The sequence below is a fragment of the Lepisosteus platostomus genome, chromosome 4 (genome assembly GCF_059453375.1).
Source record: "Lepisosteus platostomus isolate fLepPlt1 chromosome 4, fLepPlt1.hap1, whole genome shotgun sequence".
Lineage (NCBI taxonomy): Eukaryota > Metazoa > Chordata > Actinopteri > Semionotiformes > Lepisosteidae > Lepisosteus > Lepisosteus platostomus.
This window is the reverse complement of record NC_142614.1, coordinates 1,634,208-1,660,123: the sequence shown is the minus strand read 5'-3', so window position 1 is coordinate 1,660,123 and position 25,916 is coordinate 1,634,208. Positions and strand designations below refer to the sequence as shown.

Sequence of the window (25,916 nt, the reverse complement as noted above, 5' to 3'; positions counted from 1 at the left end):
GGAATAATCCTAACTAATACCGCACACGTCGGTAAAAAGCAGCGGTAAAAAGTCAAAGCGCCGGGTGAGGAGGCGGAAGCACCAGAGTTAGCAGGAACCAAAAATAACACAAAAGGAGTAAAAAAATAAACAAAAAGGCAAAAAAACGTACCGCTGTGCCACGAAAAAAAGAACCGTTCACACAGCGGTGACCAGACTGGACTGACTCTGTTCAGCAGGGTCTAGTCTGGTGAGCAGCGCGCGTAAGGAAAAACAAAACAAGACCTTTGTGCGTATAGGACGTACAGTATATAGGACTACAAAGGTGAGGCGTCGCCCTTCGCCCAGGGCTTCGCCTCCACACTGGGCACACCCCCACGTAATGCCACATGAGGTAAACATTCATTAGCATAAGTCAGGGGTTGCCAGTTTCCTTCAGGTCCAGGTCTGTGGTACAGCCCCGCTTCGTTAAATGAATTTGCCTTTGTTTGAACACTTAACACACCAGCCTTGGCAAAACCCTGCAGCGCAGTGGACTGGTGACGCCTGTTCTGGGAGTCCATTGCCCCCGTGGCTGTAAAGCGGATTAGGAGTGATGAGAGGAAGCCACTCTGCCCCTCCAGCCTGTAGCGTAGTTAGTAGCTAATTAGTAGTAGTTAGTATTAGTTAGTGGTGCCCATACCGCCAATTTGCAAAAGGAGCCTGGATAGTGGCTTCAGCCACATGGTTGGGCGTCCTCTTTCACACTCCTACAACCCTTTAGGTAAAGATGTGCCTCCTGTTCTTGGTTTTAAATGCAGATTTACATTTAACAGTTTAGCTTAGCTTTTAAGATAATGGAACAATAACTTGAGGAGCTGCTGTGGAGGGGAGGTGGAGTAATCATGGCCTACATTTAGTTGGAGGGTGATGGAATCCCCAGGATTGAAAAAGCAGCTGTCTGGTGTGATTTGCGGTCACTGCTGAGGGCGCTGGTGCCTTGAATGGTAACGATCACACGTCTGGAGACAGGAGCGCCTGAATGAAATGAGATCCAGTTCGTTTGGATGAAAAAAGGTGGTTATTTGATGTGCAATGTGAGACAGGAGAGAAAGGGCGATGAATCCGCTCCTGACTCGTTCCCCCCACCTGGCTGAGGCACAGACCAGCTTAGGCTGTGAAAGGACGCGTGCAATACAGATGCTTACTGTTAGCATGCATTAAAATGTGCACAGCGTAAAGGTCAATTCATCAACAGGCACTTTACCCTATTTGTTGAAGCAGTAAAAGCTGTACTTCAGTTAGAGCATGTGACTGCTGCTGCCCCCTTAAATACTTTTGTTTCAAACAGGATAGACGAGCTAAATGGCCCGTTCGTCTCTGTGTCCTCAAAGCAAAAAGCCTTGATTCTTCATGAAGAAATATGCCCGTTGAAGAGTATTCCATAGTTTAGGTCTGAGACATCTGAAAGACAGATTTCCAAGGAGAAATGGAGGACAGTCAGTCAGTCTGATGGTTTTAACTTATTTATATTCCATGCTTTCACTTTAAGTTACTCTGCTTTCCTATAGTTCTGCATCATGGTTATTGACACCTCTCTGCGCTTGTGCCATGAACTCAGTGTCTTCTCCCACAGTTTTCTGTTCAACCCCAGATCTCCTGTTTTCACCCCCTCGTCTCTCGGGGCTCTCCAGCCAGCAGGCCGCCAGTGCTCTTGCAGAGATGGGGATGGGGATATTGTCACAATATTCACAGAGTAAGTGTCAGCTCCCTTGTCAGAAGCCACCCAGCAGGAGCAACAAGCTTCACGTTGAGACAGATGCCCTCAGAGACAGCCAGGCTTCTGCAGGGGCCGGACTTGGCTTCTCTCATGAAAACAGGACAGATGCCACACGAGCCTCTTCTTCACCGATGCCTCTGTCTGTCCTCTTTAGTCTTGCCACAGCCACAGTGTGCAGATAAGAGCACTTTCATACAGTGCAGGGAGAACTGCAGTTATTAAAAAACACCTCATTGCTGTGTCAGGTCAAAGAGGGAATGGATCATGGTGGCGCTCAAACCCTGTGTCTTCACATACATTGTCACAACCCACTTCAGCAGAACTGATTACAGAAAGTGTCAAATATTTATTGTAGTTTCTTTGTCCCACTTTCTTTGCCCTTTATGATATTCAAATGGCTTCCAGGCAGCAATAAATCATTCTTCTAAAAGCTTATAAAATATAAGTATAGCACTTAGAAAAATAGGTCTATTTCCAAACAGTGAAGACTGCCCCGTGCAGTCTGTAAATTGATACATGGTTGATTGCCGTGCTGGATTAAAATATCTTGTTCTTCCGAAAGCTGATTGTTTATGTTCAGTGGAATAGAACCAATTCACATTAAACAAAGTATTCCCTGTCTTCTCTTTTTTGAGAAAAACTATTATCTGAACATTACATCTGAAACATTTAGGGCAAAGCGCAGACCAGAAACAACTAGAAATTAATGAAATGAGAAAAAGCTCCAGATTCCCATCACATACTGTAGCATTTTCATCCCTTTCAGGTTTTACAAGATCCTGTATCAATCGCACCGTAGAAATGCACTCAATTTTATACAGTTTTATTTACTTCATACATTTACTATCATGCTGTAGTATCCTGCAAGGGCTGGAAAAATATTTTAACACCTAACTGTCACCTTGTTGACAGTTTTCCGCAATCTCGGCTTCAAAAGTACAAAATTACTCAGTTACAGTAGCTCACTTTTTAATCGCAGTTCTTGTGTACTGGATAAAGGGGTGTTACCTTTTACACCAAAATCCTGAAGACTGTGTTAAGCAGGTGCAGACTTTTCTGTCGTAGTTCTTGGTCCATTTTGAAATCGTTTTGCCATTGATAAAAGAGTTTTAACATCAACTATTTAGCAGACATGACACAGAGGCATATTCTTATTTCTTCAACAGCACCTTTTTTAATGTACTAGAAACTAATAAGGTTTAAAAGTCTGCCAGTGTACCAAAACATCAACATTAACTTTAAAAATGTCTTCTAAGCATTCTGACTTCTCTGTGATGCAATACGGGTTCATTTATAAAAATACCAAATAGCTGTAAAAATGTGCCAGTTTAAGTTTCTTATGAATATAGCCTGAAGTTTTTACCTCACTCTTCTTCTGATCCCAGAGATCAGACTTCAGAGGCATCCCAAATAAAGACATACTGTACAGGACTTTTCCTATAAGAGGTCACAAAACTGCTCAATACTTTGGATTAGCCTGTTTTGATCAACTTTACTGGTACAGTAATCTTCACCCATGTTCTTCCCAAGTTGTTTCTGCTGTTTTGCTGTTCTGAGACTCCAGTTCATGATCTAGGACACATACTGCATGACCAGGGGGCTCATGAAATTGAGAGAAACTCTGAGTGCTCCAGTAATCAGTCTTTTTCTTGAGATGTATTTTTTTCATACTGCTTGCTCATGCTTACTGATGTGTCTTTAGTTGTGTTGGCTGTCTGTTCAGGAAAACCTCCGCCTTTCCCAGACCTTTTGATTTGCATTCAGACAGCAAATAAGGTGACTGTTAAATCAGCTCAGTGCTTTTTGCTGCACCTGAATAAAACAAGCAGTCTAGAGCCGACAACAGAGCACTAAGCACAAAAAGGAGCAGCCACAAACACTTGGCCTTGCACATTATACAGAGAGAAGAAAAAAATGGACTTGCCTTCCTCCAGTCTGCCTCTTCTAGATCACTCTGAAATCCCATTGAGGCTGGCTGAGACATTGACTTGAATGAACCGTTCTTAGTTTTGTTTAAATAATTTAAAATGTTGTTTCTGCCTTTCTCTAGTTTGGGCTAATAAATTTTAAGGGTGCATTTGCCAGCTGACAGTATGTTGGCTGAAGTACTGTATGTAATTGAAGGAGCTTGCTGGTGTGATGTCTGGCAGTGTTTGGGACTAGTGTGGAGGAGAGGTCGGGATTATTTGACTTCAGCTGTCATAAATATGGAGTGTTGAGAGGACGTTGTCAAGGGATGTTGCCAGTTTGCAGTGGTGCCCTGTGTGTGACAACTAGCAGGTGACTGTGGTAAGTGGAGTGTTTCATGTTCAGTGTAAACTGTAGCCCCTTTCACACTGACTACGAACTTGGGCCTTGACAGACTAAAAGAATTATAGACTGTTACACCTGGGGAGCTGGTCACTTTGACATAAACAGGTTATTCTTAGTTCTGTTGCTGTATTTATTGAATGAAATGAGACACGCAGATTAAAAGAATTTCCTGATGCTTTACAGGAGAAGTTTTTTTCAAACCACAAAATAAACAATCAACAAACCTTTGGATGTTGGTGCATTGTAGCAATGGTCAAGAATGACAGCTCCTCCGCCTTGATATTGACATGAAAGAAACAGTCCACAGGTCCAGCAAACCAGAGGAATGATGCTGATATCTGCAGGGAACTGCAGTAGTTTTGTATCACATTTCATTTTTCACAAATGCACTCAGGTGTCCAAACCTACGCAGAGGTGTCTACAGAACTGTCGGATTGCAAGGAATTCAACACAGATCTGAACTTCATCCGTGCATGTTTTATTTTTTGCACGAAGGAAGAAAATCAGGTTGCCGGTGGTGAAGTTATATGACATACAGTATATAACGCCCCCACTGTTATCCAACAAAATGGTGGACTGGATATCTTGTCCGTGTGTGTGATCCTCTCTTTAAGGCCAGTGAAGCCCAGCTGGTTTTGTTGAGACGGCGGGTCGAATCCCACTGTTTCACAACTATCAGCTTCTAATGACATCTCTTACGTGTTGTCGTTCCAGTCTGAAAAGGACGAGTGTTGTTCATGAGCCGTGTTCGTCTTTAGCACAGACGCATTTGTTCTGTGAGCCGGGGAGCTGGGGTCCAGGAGCCGAAGAAAGAATTGTCCTGCGGGGGGCTGGAGAGAAAGGAGGGAGGGAGGTTGATTCTGTCCTGCCCTTATCCCACAGTACCAGTACCAGTACCAGTACCAGTGTACAAGCAGAGCTCAGCACTGCACAGGCCTGGGAAACCACAGAAAAACTCAGAAGAACAGGAGTCAATGCAGAAATAATCCAGAAGGGGGCTGCTTGTGGATGAATCGTGCATGGTCATTCTATGGGCAAATTGGCGAACTGAGAAAATGATTACCTGGGACATCTCATCTAGCAGGTGATTTTAAAGCCTTCGAATGAGGAGCTCTCCCTGGCGTGAGTAGTGCGCGTCGGAGGGAGAAGTTAGTAGGGGGTTAAATGTGTGAGGTTAGAGCTGGCTAAGGAGGACCTACAGTACGAGAGTGGAACAGTCGCAGCGGACAGGGAAGTTTGAAAGGAAATTCATGAGGGCCTCCATAGACCCAGATGAGGCCATTCACTCACAGGAATGGCCTCCAGGCCCATAAAAGGTTCTGACACGTGTTAATAGAGCTTTATAAGGGCAAAGAGCAGTGCTCGGCTTGACACAGAGCCTTCTCCTGAGCTCACTGGAAATCAGGTCCCCCAGTGTGCGAAGGGAGCCCAAGGCCTGCTCAGCAGCTAATTCCACACCGCGGGCGCGGGGGAGGCCGGGGGAAGGGCGACTGGCTCAGCAGCTGCAGTACAGCTCAGAATAAATAAGGAAGTACAGTGCTTCAGAGCAGGACAGGTCATGAAACATTGGTGTCGGGCTCCGCTTTGTGCACGTAAGATCCCGCGGCATGGTGTTGGAATTATAATTTATTATCTTTTTGCAAAGGAGCCCACAGTTGGGCCTTTATTAACCAGAATTGTATGCCATGTTCCACTCACAATGCAGGGACCTAAATAGCTTAATGCTTTACTTAAGGTGACTTTCACAAGGAAATGAATTCTGGGAAGGGAAATGTAGGTACAGTACATACTGTACCATACGTGACAATAATACAATACAGCAACAGTCTAATACCACAATACAAAACAACATTTCAGAACATTGCTCAGGACACCTGCCTTCAGACTGAAAATACATAAAGCCCCCCCACCACCAACCAGATAATGTGTCTGTTTTGCACCCCTTATCTGATGCACATGAGCCATTGGCCCAACTGAAGAACCCACCTCTGGTCCTGGTGGGATGGACTCAGTGTCAGAAACTGGAGTTTCCCTCCTCCTCGGGCCTCACCTTCGAAAGGTGTCTTGGGGAATACAGCACATTCTCTAATTCTTGTGGGTTTCCTAATGTCTGATGTATTCTCCATTTATAAATTCTCTTCTGCTTTCTCTTGCTGGAAAACTGAAGGTCAGTACACTTTCAGCCTTTCATGTTGATGACCCAAGTGTCACGATCGCAAACCCCTCCTCTTAAGGGTGCTCCAGCCCTTCCTCATTAGCCTCATTCCCCGCACCTGTTCCTTGTTCCTACCCCGTTTCAGTTCACCTTTAAAAGCCAGGCGCTTGAGGCTCTGCATCTGATTTCCATATTGTGTGAGCCTGGGACCTGGTTGTGCCTGGCTCTGTTATGTTTTTAAGTTTCTAAGTCTGTTCCTGTTCCCCTTGCCAGTTCCAAACCGGTTCCTGTTTTTAATCCTGCATTTGGATGGATCACCTGGCCATGGACTTTTGCCCGTTTCTTGGATTCGCCTATGGATTTATTCTTTGGATTGTTTGTATCGGCTACACCTTCCCAGATCACTAGCACTCTATGGACACACCCCCTGTCTTTATTCCCGTCTCCTGCATAACTTTTTCCCTTGTTTTCTCAATTTAACCCGGATTGTGTTGTCCGCATAGGGTCTGGAAAGAACTGTACCTGACACCAGGTTGCAGTTAGGCTGAAAAAGACTGCTGAAAACAATGAATTAGTGTGAACAGAAAGTAAAACGTGTTTAGACAGCTGCTTTGAGTTCAGATGTAAACAAGTGTGTTAAGACTGTGGGTGTTTAAGAGTGTGGGTGTTTTTTGAAAGGTTCAGTATTGTGTTTTAATGAATACCCCCCACACAGTCCTTCACCGTTCTTAAATTAACGCTTCAACTTTCTGCAGTATATTCACAGTATCAGACTGGCTCCACACAGCACTCTGCACTCATTCTGTTTGCACTGTTTCAGCTGCTGTGCCCTGTAAGACAGTGTCTGCTTTCAGGGGAGCTCTTGTTTATTGTATTACACCCCAGATTTAACTCATTATTTATTCATTAGAAATGTTTTTCAACAGTGCAACACTAAGAGATTCTAAATTTACTGACAAGTAAATGTGCCACTTAAACACATTTTAGGGGCGGAGAACAATTTAAAAAGGTCTAAAGCAGGCAGCTCCAATCCAAGCCCTGGATGGCCCCATTTCAGGATAATAATAATAATAATAAACTTTATTTTATATAGCGCCTTTAAAGGTGGCTTCTCAAAGCGCTTTACAGGATGACACCTATAATCATACAGGTCACCCGTTTCTAAACTTTGGGAAAGCCCATGAAATATTGATTAATTAAGCTAGTGATCTGTTCAACCCACTCAAACACAGGGGGAGCATACAAACTCCACACTAATGGCACCCCACATCTGAATTTGAACCCAGGGTCCCAATGTTGCAAATCAGCAATGTTTTACCACTGTACAGCCATGCCACCAGCTTATGTGCCTGTAAAAGACATATTTTATCTCTGTTTTGAGGTACCTTCATTGAAAGCTTTGTCACCATTGCAATACAGTTACTGTATGTGGCACTTACTGTAGTTCCCAGTCGCAGTCCTGTTCTGTAATATCCTTGAGCCACTTGTGGCAGAAGATAGCTAGACCACAGTGTTCCAGCAATGCCAAGCCATTGTGCTGAGGAGCACAGCATCAGGGCAAGAATAATGCAGTCTGGTTAAGACCATGCAGTAGATCCACTTGGAAAACGTCTTGCAGCAGTCTGTCAACACATGATTTACTCTGGAGCTCCTTGCTGGTAAACACCAGAAACTCTGCATTATTCTAAGGAATGCAGTAGGATCAATGTAAATCTGTGTAAACAGGATGGGCGCACAGTGCCAGTACTAACCTGTTTCAGATTAAGCCTGTTTTACGCAAAGTGGCACATGACCTTCTGCAAAGAAAACATTTTTTGACTATTTTGAAGTCAAACATTATGTGGCAGGGAAGAAGAAAAACCCGCAGATATTGTACAGATGACCAAAGTATGTCTGCATAGACTTACATGACCTATAGATACTGTACACATTTCCTTGCAGCTGTACAGACCCCTTGATATGAAAGTGAACTACAGTACCTTACATAACATTGAAGGTCAGCACTCTTACAGCCTTTCACTGTTGATGAGCCAGACTGCAGTTAGTTTGAAGAGACTGCTGAAAACAATGAATTATTATGAACAGAAAGTAAATTGCAGAGGCTAGTGGGTGCCCAAAATGCAGAGCACAAAATGTAGTGGACACAAACACCCCAGTATCTGTTTGCTTGTCCAGCATACAGAAGGCTGGGGTTCGTATCAAGGAGACGAAGGAGGACGAACCCGGCTTGAGCCAGTTTACGAGGTGGTCTTTGCAGTTTAAGCAGCCAGCTGACCTGGACCTGAGGCTACAGCACTGTATGTATAAAAGACTGTGCATGTGCTTCTCAGCGAGTTTGGTAAGAGCTCCACTGGTGTATTTCAGACTTGACAAGCTGCATGCCCTTATGTAACCCAGCATCAGATTGTGTGCTGTGGCTGGTTTACATTTATCTATGCAGATGTTCTTTTAGTAAATTTGTTCAAATACATGGAATGAAAATGTATCCTTTCCCTGTCATATTGTCCATCCATCCATTTTCTAACTGCCTCTTCCCCCTCAGGGTTGCAGGGGAGCTGGAGCCTGTCCTGGCAGGAATGGGCGCAAGGCAGGCTACACCCTGGACAGGACACCAGTCTATCGCAGGGCCACACACTTACACACACACCAACCAGGGCCAAGTTTCCCTTAAGCAAGTTAGCCTACCATACTGTTTCTTGCCTTTTGGCTAAGATCAAATGTAATATGTTTTTGGACTGTGGGAGGACTCCCAGAGAAAACCCACAAAGACAGGGAGAACATACAAACTCCATGCAGACAGTACCCCAGGGCCCCAGTACTGCTAGGCAGCAATGCTCACCACTGCGTCCCATCATACCAGTATAATTAAACATAAACTCATCTTGATCAAACTGGAAAAGGAATCAAACAGCTGGGCAATGGGCATTGCTTAGCTTACTGTTACAGAACATGATTTAATTTGCAATGGGATGTACAGAATATCTTTGTAACAGGATTTAGAACCAACCTTCCAGGCTTCTCTTACAGCTACAAGAACACATTAACCTAAAGCTTACCAGGTCTTGACACGACACTTACGAATCTACAAGAACTGCCTTATAATTCTCTGCTTGCTGATACATATTTCTGCTTGGTGCCGTTAAAGTCTTATATTTAGCACTTTCTAGAAGGAATCTCAGTTCACCAGGCTAAGAACTGCAGTTTTGCTTAAACAAGATAAATGGTTTGTACCTAAGTGTAGAATTACATTAATTAAGGGAAACAGGCATTACATTTTTAATTTAAGTTTAAGCATAAACTGGCATGCAGTTCAAACATGCAGTAAGACGTTTTGGTTCATTGTATTATTAACATGTTTAAGTAAAAAGCATAACTTTTAATACAAGTTTTAATACTACTTTTAATAATTGTAGGGGTGTAACCACAGTGTCCTGGCCAAATATTCCCCAGTCATGGCCTCCTAATAATCCCCCTCTCTGAACTGGCTTCATCACTCTGCTCTCCTCCCCACTGAGAGCTGGTGTGTGGGGAGAGGACTGGTGCATCATCCAGGTGGGGCTGCACACTGGTGGTGGTGGAGGGGATCCCCATTACCTGTAAAGCACTTTGAGTGGAGTGTCCAGAAAAGTGCTATTTAAGTGTAAGTAATTGTTATTATTATTAATACTAGTTTTTCATTTTCACTTATAATATTTTTCTATTTATTTGTCTTACCTAGTTTCTTTCCTACTTCCTCAGACTGTCAAGTACTCATTTTGCTCTTACTTCCCTGGTGCCTCTGTAATACAAGATCCTTTACAGAATCAGTCCAAGACTGGTCTCGTTGTGGTTACCAAAGTTTGACTGGTCCCACCTAGAATCACATTTAGGGTCCTACCCCCCAGGACTCAGGTGTGAATAATTTAGTCCACCTATTACAGCAGAGCCTTAGGATTATTGTCACTTTCCATTGAGGTTGTGTCATGGTTACAGGCCCTGCTACTAGTGTTCCGTAATGTTACAGTATACAGTATATTGCTGGTGTTTACATAGGTGGTGATTAGACTTGCAAAGCATTCCAGCAAAAGTAGTGAATGGAAATCCTTCTAAAAGTGCTCAAGAGGAGGACGTGATGTGGGGAACCTGCATCCAAGGCCTAAAAGCTCTGTATTATCAGTCTGCATTTTTCATTTTCTTCGTTCCTCCTGGGAGGCAGCAACCTTTTCAGATTAGACGAGCTCAGTTACACTTAAGGAGCTTTTGATGAAAGCCCAATTCGGAGCACTTTTCAGTACGTTTAACGTAATAAAACACACTGAAAAACACTTAGCCCATAACGCACAAGCATCAGATAGTTTTGGTGCCTGTGCCGTACTTCAGTAACATATAATAACAGAACAGAAAGAAAAACTTAAAAGATTTCAATTGAGATGCAGCCATGTGACCTATCTCGCCTGTTTAGTAATTAGTAGCTAATTGATCCAAGGATCTCATGCCGATGTTTCTTGAGCAAAGCCAGGGTATCAGCTTCAACACCATGGCTATAGGACCTGTTCCACACTCCCACAACTCTTTGTGTAAAGAAGGGCCTTCAGTTCTTGGTTTTAAAGGCAGTTCCCACTTTGACACTTCGATTCATATCTCACTGTTAATTATATACCCAGCCACCATCCTAAGGGCAGCAGGGGGTTCCAGCCCTGCTGGATCCTTCTAGGTCGCCACCAGTGCAGGAATTTCATGGAACTGCTGGGCTCATCTTGCTCAGGGGGCTGTTTGTACTGCAGCCCATCCCATACGGCCATTATGCGGAAAGATGTACTGTAGTTATCAACAGAAACGTGTCTCATCTTAATTTTATCTTCTTGTTCCCAGGCCTCTCTTCATTGCTGAATTGAAGCTGTATGGGTCGTGGGGTGACTGCAAGAGCACGTTTGATAATGTTCTAACACATAAGCCAAGTCCACTCATCGGCTTTTGAGTCTGAGACAGAAAAGAGTTGGTTCCAGTAATAGTAATGACTGTTGTGTTTGTCACAAAGCTCAGACATGCAGCCGATGTAGCTTACTCCTTCAGCCTGCAAATCTGCAGTCATTAGGCTCTGACTCCTACTGCCTGCTGTGCTATTTTCACACCCAGGTCTCTTGGACGATAATCCTAAATTAAGCTGCTTAGAACCATATTAATCTATCAGACAAGCTTCCTTTCAGCAAACAACATTAGGCTTTGGTAACACAAGCCTTATTTAAGATAAAGAGTCAGGGTCTGAGGATGTAACTTGTGAATTTAATTTTCTGGCCTTTCTAACCCTTTATTTTAAAAGGGCTCTCTCTAAATCTGCCTCAGGGCTTGAGAAGAATGCGCTTTTGCTCTCTGCTATGATGAACAATTAATCCCTGTTGTAAGGGTACCAGTCAAATCTGCACAATGCAGCATAGCTTGTTGAACCATCATGAGCAAATATTACAATTCCCCACATCCTACTATACAGAGTCATGCATTCAATTTCATGTTAAAATAACCTTTCAGAGCGAATGCCATTCATTAAAATATAAGAACATATGAATTTATCTGAGGAGCTAATTCAATCATTTATTGGTAGAACCTGACATTGACAGCATGGCTGCATAGCTTGTTCCAGACCCCCACAACCCTTTGTGTAAAGAAATGCCTCTTCTTTTCAGTTATACTGTAGTTTCCATTTCTGTCTTGTGGTTTGTGTTTCATTGTTGATGCTGTGAAAATCCACTGGTGCGACTCTGTCAAAGCCTTTAAGGTTTCTGAACATTGGAATCAGGTCAGTTCTGTGAGAAGCCCTCCAGTCACCACTGATCATTTTTAAGTTTCTGCAGTGTCAACTGATCATCTGTAGGAGCAGCAAAGGTAATTCAAAAAGTATTCAAGACTGGGCACACGCATAACAGATGATTTATAATGTAAACAGCAGGAGTGGTGCAGGCAGGTAGCAGAACCATAAGCTATAAATATAAGTTGTGAATCACTGAACTTAAACTGCCTAGAAAATGGATTTTCTAAAATAAGCAATATAATTGTGTGGCTGTTGTTTCGCAGTGTAACTGGAGCTCATAAAACATAAAGTCATTCCTGAAATGGTTTTAGTTACCTGCGTTTCTCTGCATTGTGAAGGAAGTGATTCATTTTCTGCCACCACAAAACTCAGAGACTACGTGTGAAACAAGAATGACAATTTTCTCTCTGCACAATGCAAATTGATATGATGAGTTGCTGTCAGGTTCGTCTGCAGTCTAAACCTGGATAGTAGCTATGGAAGAACAGCATTTTTTTTTTCATTTTCAGTCTATTATCATGCCTCTGTACCCTCAAGCATTCAAACATATTTTAGATTTAAAAACAAGAATCCTGCCTTGAATTTTCCTCCTTATCCCTGCTGCACTCTTGAAGGTTGGAGGACTCCTGGTTGCAGGGTGAGTGTTTCTGGGAGTGTGTGTGAGAGCGTGTGAGAGGCACAGTATCGCACTTCTGCAATAACCACAGCGACAGCAGGAGGGAAGATTAGAAAACAACTGTTCTTCAACCAAAACCTGTATTTGGGGAAATGTCGCCCTCCAGTGCTTGCGGACATTACTGCATGTGACGGATTGCACTCGTGAGCGCCCTGCGCTGGGGAACCCCGAGTGAGCCAAGGGGCGGCTGCACAGGTGGAGGGGGGGAGGGGCGCAAAAAAGACGAAGAACAGTGGCTTCTGGGTAACGACGTCACGATCACGAGTTACGGGCTCTGGAGGTGAAGGAGAACTCGGTTGGCATCATTCGCTCTGAATCTTTCATGGTGACCACTATTAAAACACATCACTTATTACTTTTAGCAGTAACCCGAAGGCCTTCTCTTAGTACTTTATTACTAAAGCACAGCATGCTGAGCAATAGTAAATGAGTGATACATGATGCGTAACAGAGACCTGCTGTAAACAGTGAAACATGGATTATTTTTTGCCTAATCTAGCTAGGCTCATCATTTTTATGTGCTAGTCTGTCTATCAACAGAGACCTGCTGTAACACACTTCTAAACCCTCAGACTCCTTCATGAGACGGCTGTGGGAAACTTCTCAGTCAGAATCGAAACTGCTCAGTACCAAGCCTGACTCGCATCCGATTACGTCTTGTGTTATAGCTAGATTTTACCGAGTTATTTTTCCTTTCTTTCAGTGCTTCTTCTTCTGCGGTAGTGTTTGGAGTCTCCTGGCTGGGTTCGGATTTCTCTGCCGTCTGAAGTGGTTAAAGGATTCTAAACACGGGACTGTACGCAGTCAGTGGCAGATGTGTGGAGCAGTGGTTGCGGCTGTGGACCAGATGGTTGTGGGTTCAAATCCCAGGTGAGACGCTGCTCCTTTCACCTTGAGTAAAGCTCTTCACTCAGACTGCTGCAATACTGCTCTGTTGTACTGGGTGTATTGCAGCAAATCCATCCGTGGGGGAGCCAGAGACTATCCCAGCAGGCAACAGGCGCACGGCAGGGTACGAACTGGAAAGGTCCATCACAGACAGACACAGACACACACTAACACCAGGGCCAATTTTCTCAGAAGCCAATGAACCTTCCAGCTTTGGACTGTGGGAGAAAACCCACATGAGCATCAGAGTAATAATGGGGAACATGCAAACTCCACACAGACAGCACCCCAGGTCCAGAACTGAACCCAGGGCCCCAGCACAATGCTAACCACCTCGCCACCATGCCCCCCATAATGATTATATTGTTCTTGGTTGATGCATGTGGTTTAATAAAGGATTAAATAAAAAATAACAGTATGAATATGAAGGTCCTATCATTGGCTTGCGCTTGCCCTGCGATGGACTGGCGTCCCGTCCAGGGTGTGCACTGCCTTGCGCAGGCGTGGGCTCCCCGTCTGGGGGCGACTCAGTGAAACGTGGCCTACATTCATACAACAGCTCCACGCTCCGTTCGGCAGACCTGTATGAATGGTGAATATGACAGACAAAACGCGTAACCGCTGGATGTGTCTACAGTACAGCGATGACAGTTAAAGCAGAAAAGCAGAAGCAGTCAACAGAACGTGGCACACAGGACGTGGTTTAGAAAAAGTTGCACGTCCCCCACGCGTGAAGCCTCTTTATGTCAACACAGGAGGCTCACACACTCATTTTCCTAGAAGGCTGAAGTGGAGGCACAACAAAAGTGTATTAATTTGATCAAATGCGTTCAGGTCCTCCCGCTTCACATCGCAGTCGGATATGCTGGACTCCACGTGGGTTCACGCGTGTAGTTCCCCCACGCACAGACAGTAGCTCCCGGGCTTTAGCTTCCCGACACGCGTGCACACGCCACGCAGCCCCGCGACAGTGGTAACACGCTTCACAGAAGATGCGCACGAATCAGAGAGAGCCAAAACGGCAACAAATAAAAGCTGTCAAAAGCTTGTTTTTTTATTAAACAAAAAAAAATCGAAACGAACGGCAGCTCCTTTATTTATTGAGTGGGGTGATGTGAAAGCTTTTGCTCCTGTGAGCCACGTACCGTGGAAGAAGAAAAATAAAGTCCCGGTGGTGAGGCGGTTGCTATAGAAACGCGAAGCAGGGAGAAGGTGGGAGAGAGAGGAGCCGAGGCGGATGCGCAGACGGAGGGGGAAGAATTGGATTTTAGGGAGGTGGAGATCGGGGTGTAGACGTTCGGGAAGGTCTGTTGATAAAGAGGGGTGCAGGAAAGGGGGGCGAAATGGCAGAGAGGGTATCGTCGTACGGCAACCTTTATGACACCTCTTCCCTGCTCCAGTACTGCAACGGTAAGTTTGTAACCGGGCCGGGAAGCTCGCCGCCCGCACACCGGGAGCGGAGCGCTGTCGGGGCGCCGGGCCGCGCAGGTTATAGAGTCTGTGCCACCCTGATCCGTGCGTGCGTGTGCGATTGATTCGCCCCTCCTGACCCCGAGGCGGAGAGGGGCTCGACCTTTCCGTGCGCCGTGCTGGGGAGGACGAGGCCGGCGGCGATGTAAACACGGCGAGGCCGCGCAGGTGGGCTCATAGCTTGGCGATGCCAGCACGGCGCACCGGTGAAAGGTGTCATGCATGTGGTGGCAGATATCACTGCGCCCGGTACAGTATGTGTTGCATCCTTGAGTAAAACCTTAGGGCTTCTTTGCAATGTACATGTAAGACACCTTCAGAGGTACAGGTGAGGCGTGCAGAGGCTGCCCCAGTGCTTAAATTTAAGCGTAAATTAAAAACATTGTTTGCTTTATCTTCCTTGAATTCAAAGTTATTGTGCATTTCAGACCTACAGTACTAGTACTGTATATGATAGTTAAAACGTTGGTTCTACGATGTCTTGCGCGAACAGTGTGTAATCCAGTATTTCGGCAATGGAGCTGTCCTTAATGTTAAGTAGCTGAAGTGTGCTACAGTATGTACAGTAACCAGGTCCGCTGAGCTCTATAAATGTGGAAGACTGAAGAGAAGGGACTCTTGTGGGTCTCATCGCTGTTGTCTTGTAGAGAGAGAAAGCAGGGCTCTGCGATGCAGACTATTACAGAGTAGTGGGTTGGACTCAGCTCAGGGTTGGCTGGTTGTGGGTTCGAGGCCCTGTCGCAGGCAGGGTTGTTGTGCCTGAGTCTGCCCGTGTGAATAGGTGGGGACCCTCATTGCAGGGGGTTAAGCTCATCTGGTGGGGCAGGCTCTCGGGCTGTCAGGAATGGATCTGATAGAGGATGAAAACAAGTTCATCATCAGTGACTCATTTTTAAGTTTCACCACAGGCTCAAGTGACATTCCTGCTTTGACTGGCTGTTATTTGTTTGGCTGTTTCTTTCCTTGGCTTAAATTGGTAATTTGCTGCAGGTCGTATCATCCGTAAGGTTGTAGCAAAGTGACAAACGGAGAATTTAAAGCAGCGCCTCTCAAGTACCAGACATGGCTGGAATACTTTGGCTTCAAAGCAGCACCGTCTTTGAGAAGGAGCCTCTTTTCTGGCACCTGTGCCTTACCCACGCTCCTCCGCCAGCTCTGTGTCTCCCTGCAGAGCAGCCGCTCCTGGCTGCGTCATGTGACTCCAGTCTGTAGCAAGGAAAACAAAGCAGCGAGTGATGTCATCATCAGAGGCAGCAGCAGGTCCGTGCGCGGTGCTGTACAGTAACCTGGGCTCCGTACTGCTGTGTGCACTGCCCCCTTGGAAACAGCTGATGAGCACAGACAGCCCTAATTGCTGGGTGATCATCCAGTTACCACAATTTGATCTGCCAGGTCCGCCTCAGAGAGCGGTTTCCCAGGTGTCACCGCCACCCAGCCTTCTTAGAGAAGCGAGTGCATCTGACCCAGATGGGATCGGTATTTTCTGGTCTGGATTTACTGCTGCCATCTCTCCTTCCTCTACCTCTGCCTAGAGGACCACCTTTGCCTTTTTAAATCAAGACGCTTCAGTGGAGTGGTGAAACATCTGGGCCACGATAGAGAGTGCAGAGCAGACAGCCACACACCTGCAATTGCTAACTTTGATCTGTGGCTATTGCGGAGCTTGATGTGGATTTTATTTTCTAACTTTTATTAGTTATCATCATAAGAATATGGTTCACGTACACTAGCTAGCTTCGTTGAGTGTTGAAGAAGGCTCCACAGACGGAACATTGTTTCTTTTCTTCTCTTTTCAGCACGGAATAAACCTTTTCTTGTTCCGTCATAGGAATATATACTGTACCATTTCACCTCACATGGAGGATTAGATCATATTTTTTAGTGTTTTCCCACAACAAAACACAAGGTTTGCATTTCTCTGGTGAAATTTGTGTACAAGACATGTTATTTCTGCATTACTCTAATGTGTAATGTACTGTAGTTGTTCACTATTTAAAACATTAATTTAACAAAACCTCACCTCCCTTTCTTTGGGGTATTATATGCTACATGCACACTGGACTACCTCAAATAGTAGTTCTCTCCCAGAATGTTAAAAGTTCATTTGTAGATCTGGGGAAGAGAAAGATAAAATAGAATCAGACAGTTATGACCAGAAAGACTCAGATGACCTGGTTTTAATGGAGGAGCAATGGAACAGCGAATCTGCCAGAGACATTTAAAATGATATTGCTCAGATGTTCAGGAAGTATTACTGATTGCTTAGAATTATTACTCTGATCTTTAAAGAATTGCAGCAGGCAAGCATTGTACTGTATGTCATTCTGTAGAACTTGACAGACTTCTCTCTCCTTAGAGGTTAGATCCCAGCAGAGGACCCAGCCCCCTACATTACCTGTGTGGTAGCAGAGTTTTTACTTCTGTCTGACAACAGCAGGGCTGCCTGAAACACTTTGAACAAAAGCAGCTCTTTGTCTGTCGAAATGAATTTGCTGCAGTGTTTGGGGATTTTGTATCAATCATGGATAATTGAATTAAGCATTTTTTCTTCCTTGCTTCAAGTAGGAAATTGTGAAGAATGTCTATTTGAGGGAAATAAATTGACTACTCATGTAGCACTTATTCGTCTGTATTTTTTTATGAATAATGTAAAAACCAGTCCGCTATGTGAAATGTTCCCACACCTCATCCTAAAGTGTGCGATTGACTGTGACATTTGGAATGTCACATGTGTGAGATATGTTTGGTGTTCATGCCCATTTTGTAACTCTCTCCACGAAGAACAAAAGGTAATTCTCAGACTCTTCTCAATCAATATTCCCAATAATATGAATACACAACAGCAGCAAAAATCCTAGTATGATTGAAACTTAAGTCTCCGTCTGATGATGGAGGGATGTCTGATGTTACCAGTGTTTTTCCTCTGGTTAGTTATTTATTGATCTGTGACGTGTCTGGAAAACAGCAGAAGATCTTAAGGCAGCAGATACAGGGGAGCACTGCAAGTGAAAACACGAGACAAGATGGGCCTTGTTCTGCTGACCTTCAGTTAAATGTGTAGCCCAGGTCCTGTCTTATGCACGTCTTATGATCATTAAAGTTTCATGGCTCTGATGTAGAAGAAAGAGTAAGCAGATTACCTACTAGATCATAGCATATAAAACCCCCAGAACTGTAGCATTATAGATTCTCGTTATCTTAGTTACAGATAGATAAAAAAGGATGCTTGAGCAGCTGAATTTGTCTCAGACTGTTTCAAATGTATCTTACAGTAACTGCATGTAAAATATTCACTGTAGATATTTTTTACATCCGTGTCTGCAAAGGGCTTTTAAGGAAAATTCCCTCTGCTCTCCCATAGTTTGCCCGTACCATCCCGTACTTTTTTTTTCCTTGTACAAAAGCTTTTACTGCCCGCCTCTCTTCTCCCGGTTCGGCAGGCTGATATTAGCACTGAAGGTGTTTCGGTCTCGGCTTAGGTGTTTCCAAGTTCAATATCGCTGCTGGGAGAGCTGTTTTCCTCCTGCCGGTGACATCGGTGTTTGTATCCCTGGAAAAAGAAATGTAGGTGGCTGAATCCATTCCAGGCCCGCGCGGCTTTAATTTCCCCTGAGACCGGTCACAAGGGGGCAGCTCGGCGGAGGCGGCCGGCCAACCCCAGCACCATCAGAGGCGTTATATGTGCAAATGCTGCGTTTGCATGAACTACGGTCTTTGTAAGGAGCAGGGCAGACCTGTTCCTGGAAGACAGGGCTTTTGATTAAGGAGCAGGTTCGAGAGAGGCTGTTGGGGAAAGGCTGTCTTCTGAAGGGCACAACAACCAGCCTCCCGACGTGCTGGTGGTGACGACGAGATTCCTGCTGCTTTGTGACGTCTTTTCAAGTACCAGCAGAGGTCACCCATGAAATAACCGTCAGGGAAGGAAGGGTGGGAGATGGTTGACTGCAAAGGCAGTTCTCACTGTTCTGCTGGTTATGACAAGGCCACAAAGTTCCTGTTCTGCTGTAAATAATTAATGTGAGGACTGAAACCCAATTCCCTGCTGAAAGCGTAGGTTTTATACAAGATCTTTATTATTATTGAGATTGTTCTGGGTAATGTGTGAGTGTTACTATCAGCAGTATACTATACACTTTTAGAGGATGTGATCACACAACTTTAAAACCTACAGTGGGACAGAGCAGTTATTTTCACAGGAGATTAAACAGCATATCTTGGTCAGAATCTTAAATGTTTAAGATAATATGTAAAATAAGAAACTTCATTGTATCCTAGGGGCAATTTGATTTTATGGACACACATTGCTTATGTACATATGAATACATGACATCAATGGCACATGCAAAATGCATTACAGAAAAAGTCATGACATACTGTATTGCCTAAACATATGCAGATATAGTTTAGTTTTACTGCAAAGGAAAAGACTAAATGTGAGTTTTACCTTTGCGAAATTACGGAGGAATGTACTGTAGTTGAAGGTTGCTTTTATTAAAGGAGCATGCAGGCCTGTTTTTAATTCGTTTAATCTGACTTTGCTTGTGCTGGCTGGACAGTGTCAGATGACACCGGGGACGCTGCCTCTTTTAAAAGATATTTGCCATGTCAAAGGGTGGCTGCAGTTCTCGCTGTAGACTGTTAGTCTCAGCTGACAAAATGTGGATTAGAGCCTGCATCTTCACTTAAGTCGTGTTTCCCCCAGGCAGTCCCTCCCCTCCTCCCCGGACAAAGTTCTAATTTGTAAAAGAACCTTTTCTTTCCTAAATCCTGAAGAACCTTTCAAAAAGATCAGGAGCAAGGAAGTTGCTGCTCTCTCCGCCCGGCTTAGCCTCCCTCTCAACTGGGTGTCTGGGATGGTTGAGTGCGTGTCTGGGCCCGAGCCAGCATGGAGCAAAACGCTGCATCAGGGAGTCTGCAGACCGGCAGGGCAGGGCAGGGCAGGGGTTTCCGATTGCGGAACGCCGTGCTCCCGTGTGCCGAGGACAGCTGGCACGCGAGCTGGTGAGGAACCCCAGGGGAAGGACCTGAGCTCCAGACCGGCTGGGGCTGGACCTACAGACTGACAAGCAGGATGGCAGGTAAGCAGGCGGTGAGGCAGAACGTCAATAAATATTTAATCCTTCAGCAAGCCGACTGCCATGGATGCTGCTTGCCATCCTCTTGTCCTGTAGCATCCTGGTCCAGGTTCCCTGGCTTTCCCCTCCCTGTCTTTGCAGTCGTCTCGTTTTGTTATCATCAGATTTTCAATAAAGGCTCTTCAGGCACAGTCAGCGGCTGGCTCTCCCGGTGCAGTCAGATCGTGATCATCACTCTCCAAGAGTGTTGGATTCATTTCTTAAAGCTGGACCAGGGGATGCCCCAGGCATCGGTAGCCTGCTATCCGAAACGAAATGAAAAGGGGTGTTTTTGGTCTGGGCCCTGTGACAAGACCCGCGTCAATCGTTTTGGAGAACGTGTGAATTTTTGAGCGCGAAGTGCAGGATTTACAGTAATTCCACTACAAATCAGTTCTGTTGTGTCACACCTGTTTCTGCACTGCAAAATAGGATCGTCGGTGTTGTCCGAGCAAGATGCCGCTTTGTCATAGGTAATTGTATTTTACTGTATCTTTTTAGATAAGATTTTATTGTCCCCTGAGGGAAATCTTTTATGGACACCCAGCACTCCTGTACATTTAAATAGAATGCAAACAAAAAAAGAAGAAGAAGAAAAGACAAACATTGCATATTGCTCTATTTGAAAAGTGTGGCTGCTTGAGGCCAGGGGCAGCCGTTCGTTTGGGAATCTGCTGCAGGCTGTTCCCGGAACTGCTTCTGACGATGAAGAGACTCTGAAGAGTCAGTGCTTTGCATCCTTCCCGGCCGGTAACCAGCGCAGTTAGTACAGTACCTTCCTAAAGACGTCACTGCCATCTCAGTGCGGGTTCCCCTTTGTAGTTTTTGTTTGTCCACAGGAGAAATAGGCTAAATTGCTACACTTTGTAGTTGGTTTGTGTTCTATGCAGAAGTCGGAACCCTTGGATCCATATTAAGGAAAGAAAGTAGTGTCTGTTGTGCACCAGCCGGAGAGCCTGAGTTTGTTCTGTTTGATGTATATGAGCGGAGTGGTGGCTCTGTGGCTCAGGATCTGCACCTGTGCCTGGAAGGTTGCCAGTTCGTATCCTGCGGCTGGTAGAGGAATCCTACTCCGCTGGGCCCCTGAGCAAGGCCCTGAAGCCCAGCTGTTCCAGGGGCGCTGTTTAAATTGCGGATCCTGCGCTCTGACCCCCAGCTTCTCTCCCTGTCTGTGTGTCTCATGGAGAGCAAGCTGGGGTCTGCGAAAAGACGAATTCCTAATGCAAGATCTTCTCTTCTCTACATGCACTGCGTTGTTCCCCTGCGCCGGGCAGATGACAACCTGTCGGCCAGCAGCGCCATGGAGGTGGACGACCGGCTGTCCTACCTGGAGCAGCGCGTCCAGCTGCAGGAGGACGAGATCCACGTGCTGAAGGCGGCGCTGGCGGACGCGCTGCGGCGCCTGGGTTGCTGCGAGGAGCAGAGCCAGCTGTTCGGCAAGAGGGCGGCGCCCTCAAGAGGTGGGGGCCCGGGGGGCGGGGTGCAGTGTTCCCCTCGAGGGGCGGGCGGTGCCCTCCGTCCCAGAGTGCATCTCTGCGTTGCCAGCTCCAGGGGTAGGGACAGGTGTCGGAGCTGCCCCTGGGGTTATAACTGCAGGCGCCAGAGTGTTTATGGGAAAGGCAACAGATGTGGGCAAGGATGGGGAGAAGGTGAACTGGTAAAAGAAAGACATAAATTTTATATTTCCTATACCTCTCGGCACTGGTACTGTAAGTCAGGGGCGGGCATCTGCTTCTGCTGTTTCATTGACATCAGAGCTTCAGTTCTGTCCTGTTCACTTGTATCTGAATGCCTCTGAAAGCATCGGTGTTCAGCTTCCAGACAAGCAGAGCTGCTCTTGTATTACCCATGAAATGCTCATGTATTGGACGAGTATATATAAACTCCGGTTTCCTCTTTTTTCGGTTTCAGTTCGTCAGCTTCTGCAAGCCTTGCCATCCAAGCCCAACTTCAGCAATGGGTACCTCCCGCAGAAGAGGCTGGGGGGCTACCCCTCATCTCCGTCCTCCCCCAAGAAAGACATGCTGCAGTCTATCAAAAAGTGAGTGGCTTATTGTTTTTAAACAAATAGGATTTATCTGTGTGAAAATGTCAATATGCATGTATAGGATAGATCTTCTCCTTTCTTCTTCTAATCCCTTTTTTGTGAGGTGCTTTAGAAGACGTCTTAAATCGTATTAATGTTTTAATCTCTTTCACTTGGATCTTCTGAAAGCTTGGGATCTGGCAGCCAGAAATGCATTCTCATTTTTTTGCCAGTAGAGGTCAGTGTATCCCTTGTCTGATATGATACTGTTAAATGAGAAATATCTATGGGCTGTTGCCGCTTACAATAAATTTTTATACGAATATGGAATGTGGATGTACAGTGCACGGTCAAGGATGTTGAGAATAGACCTGCAGATCTGCATTATTCATGTCAATTCAGTAAATTCAATAAAGTGTCGTAATCTAGCAAATGCATTCTTGAGGTAAGCACTAGTTCTGGAAAGGCAGCTGGTCCTAGTATTTTTGTTATGCTGTATTGTTACAAATAAAAGCAATTTATGGGTGCATAGCGAATTCCACTTGCAGTTTTACATTAAAAAGTGAAGTACATTAAGGAGACTTCACTGTTAAAGATGGTAACATTGACAGTAATTTACATCTGAAGTGGTAAGAAGTTGCCAGTTGCCTTTTGAGTTGCCTTTATACAAATAAAATACAGAAATACGTAAGGTGAACAGGGTTGATTCATTGATAAAATAAACTAATTTAAAATGCACATACATTCCTTTTTGGTCCTCAGATTATTTAGTAAACCACATGTACATAACAGTGTTGCCTTATTATCACAAAAATGATATAGATAACATTCAGTGTTTCCTCAAAATAAAATCACAAAATCCATCCAAAAGGGACTGCTTTTGAGATGTGTAGTTCACAAAATTAACTTAGTAAAATATCTGCAGTTACACAAAGTAGTTTTCACAGTCTAAATATGCACATGCCCACATTTGAGCTGGAGTGTTCACAGTTAGTGCTGTGTTAGACTGCCAAAAGTGCGGCATTTACCAAAAACGGCACGATCACAAATTTTCTGTAGAAATACAGGAACTTTGTCATATTAACATTACAAAGAGAGACAGGGAGTAAAACCTTGTTTTGCTTGGAATTCTCTGCGGCAAGGGGGTGGGTGCTGAAATCCCAATAACCTTGCAGCCTGTGTAGCATAGGCTGCTAGGTTTCAAAGTGACTTTGGAACAATGCTAATGAATTACTGAAGAATGTCAGGTATGTGTGATGAAGTGATATTATGTCTATCCCTCGGTTCTGCCCGGCAAACGTACAGGCAGGGCAGCTTAGCTCTCACAAACCTAAACATGCTGTTGGAGTGTAGTTAGCACTCTGGCATTGTGGCCAACACTGCTGCCTCAGAGCTCCAGGGTCCTGGCTTCTGGTCTGGTCTTGGATGTTCTGCCTGTGTGGAGTTTGCGTGTTCTCATACCCATTGGCGTAGGTCTGCCATAATGACTGAGGCTCTGGTGTCTCTCTGCTCTATGTTCGATATCGACCAGCTAGTTACAGAGACAGTTAACTTGAAATGTTTACATTAAATCCATATGAAAGTGTTGAGACTGCAAAAGACAGGGCAATAAAACCAGAAACCACACAGTGAAATACCCCGTGGGTCTCGTCCCTCTGATTTAACATTAAGCTTGATTAACGTGTGAAATGCAACCCACTCTTCAGCTGTGCTTTCAAAAGACACCACTCCAGATTTCCTTTTAGATGTCCTGCCTGTAGATGGCCTGCCTGCTATCTTAATGTGCGTTTTCTAAGTGTCCTGGTAATGTATTAGTCAATAGTGTGGTTTATTCCCATTCAGAGAAAGACAAGCTATAAGCACAGAACAAATTACACATTTGAAACAATGCCATCTCATACTAACAAGTGGCACTGAATAGGATTATTGCATTGACCCATAGTTTGGAATCACATTTTATTTTATATTTTTTTCCACAATTAAACATGATCACTCCAGCTTTTTAAAAGCTTTACAGTTTTTTTTAATTGATATATTTAAATCCCAATTCGTTTACAAGTTAAGAGGCCCAGTCCACAAATGAACTATTATGCCACAAAATACAGAAACATCCATAAAACATTCAAATATTTTACCATCCGCCAAAGTCATGGTTTGTAGTATCTTTTTTTATTGAGTTGTGGAATGACAGGATACACAAGGTATATCAAAGACCTTTGATATTTATACATTTGCTCACTACTGTTTTCTTGGTGGTAAAAATTAACTGTAAACAATTCCCTGTATAAAAAAACACAAGAAAGACTACAGCCATATAGCCCATGTAGATCATTTAGTAATCTGTAGCTAATCTGGGGATCTCATCCAGCTGTTTGCAATGAACCAAGCGTCATCTTATTGTAGATACCCACAAACCTTTTTTGTGCCTCCTGTTCACAGCTTTATTATTGTCTTCTCTGGATTGATAGTGGAGTGTCAATATTGTATTGGCCTCATGGTGACCTTAACTGAACACTATTCTAAATGAGGCCTCTCTAGTGCTTTTAACTACATAGCATTCTTGTCCTCACATATCAATGCCCCCTTTCATCTAGAATAGAAAAATGTCGACAATAAACACCCTTGGCTTTTTCTTCGATCCATTTTGGAAGCTCTGTGTTTCTCATCTTGCGTACATAGTTTGTTTCTGCAACCTGTATGTAGTACTCTGGGTTATACATTTTCAGGTTATTTTAACTGAATTATATTTAAATACCATCACTCAACGTGACTGTTTTATCAACTATACCATAATCTGGATAATTGCTATAGCTCTAGAAGAGCAGTGCTTCCAATACAGATACCTGAGTTAATTACAGTACTCTAATTTCACCCTTTACCTGTATCCTTTTTTTATTTTTAATCCAAATAATGCTTTACAGTGAATGCAAAATTAAATTTGGAATTCATCTTTACTAAGGAATTCTATCAGAAGCCTTCTGAAAATATACGTAAATAATACCATATCATGTATTCTTTTTGTATCCATATTGGCCGTCACTTGCTCAAAAAATGACTTAGTCAAGTAAGACCTGCCCTTTGAAATGAGGCTGATTATCCCCTAAATCCACACTGATTGTCCTATAATCCCCTCAACATGTGACACTGATGACGTAGGTCTCAGTTTCTCTCTTCAGTCAAGGATGGTGTAATTATTACTGAGATACAGAGATATCCCAGAACCCTGACACCATATTTGTTCTGAGCGCTGGGCTGTGGCGTTGAGTTGAATGGGGGGGGGAGTGTCCACAAGTGTCCACAAGTGCATTGTCCATGTTTCTGCACCTCCGGCCGAGAAGAGTAGGGCTGACTGTTGACGCAGTTGCCATCCCGGGTCCTCCGCCCAGGATCGCCTCCAGGGCTCCGGACAGCACTGGTTCAACAAGGAGCTCTCCATGGAGATGGGGCAGTCTTTTCAGAATTGTTCATTTTATCCATTGAAAAGGTTTGAGATGGGAAAAATGACACATTGTTCAGGAGGGCCTGAACAATAGTAGCTACAGTACTTGCAAAGAGAGTGAGGAAGGCCTCCCTCTGAGAGACGTGCACTGTGAGATACTGTAAATATCTAGAATATAGGGCATGTTTCAGGGTTCCGGTGTCTGCTTATTTTAAGCACAAGCAGTTGCTGTGAATTGTGAATTGAGAATTATGTGTCTTTTTAGACATATTCGCTTCCTTGTGGCGTGAAACAGTTAGAGATTTCAGTTAA

At 44.5% G+C, this 25,916-nt stretch overlaps 1 protein-coding gene across 2 annotated transcripts in view; it reads left to right on the top strand.

Annotated features, from left to right (window-relative positions):
• The first annotated feature begins 14,779 nt into the window (after positions 1-14,779).
• Positions 14,780-25,916, top strand: part of eml2 (EMAP like 2) — a 32,354-nt gene continuing 21,217 nt past the window's right edge. The window contains exons 1-3 of one of the 2 annotated variants that reach the window (XM_088627399.1): positions 14,780-14,965; positions 21,414-21,599; positions 22,051-22,180. In XM_088627399.1, the coding sequence (XP_088483525.1) occupies positions 14,899-14,965; positions 21,414-21,599; positions 22,051-22,180 (383 nt within the window). In that variant the 5' untranslated portion in view covers positions 14,780-14,898. The remainder of the gene's footprint in view (positions 14,966-21,413; positions 21,600-22,050; positions 22,181-25,916) is intronic. The other variant, XM_088627400.1, reaches the window with a different exon arrangement.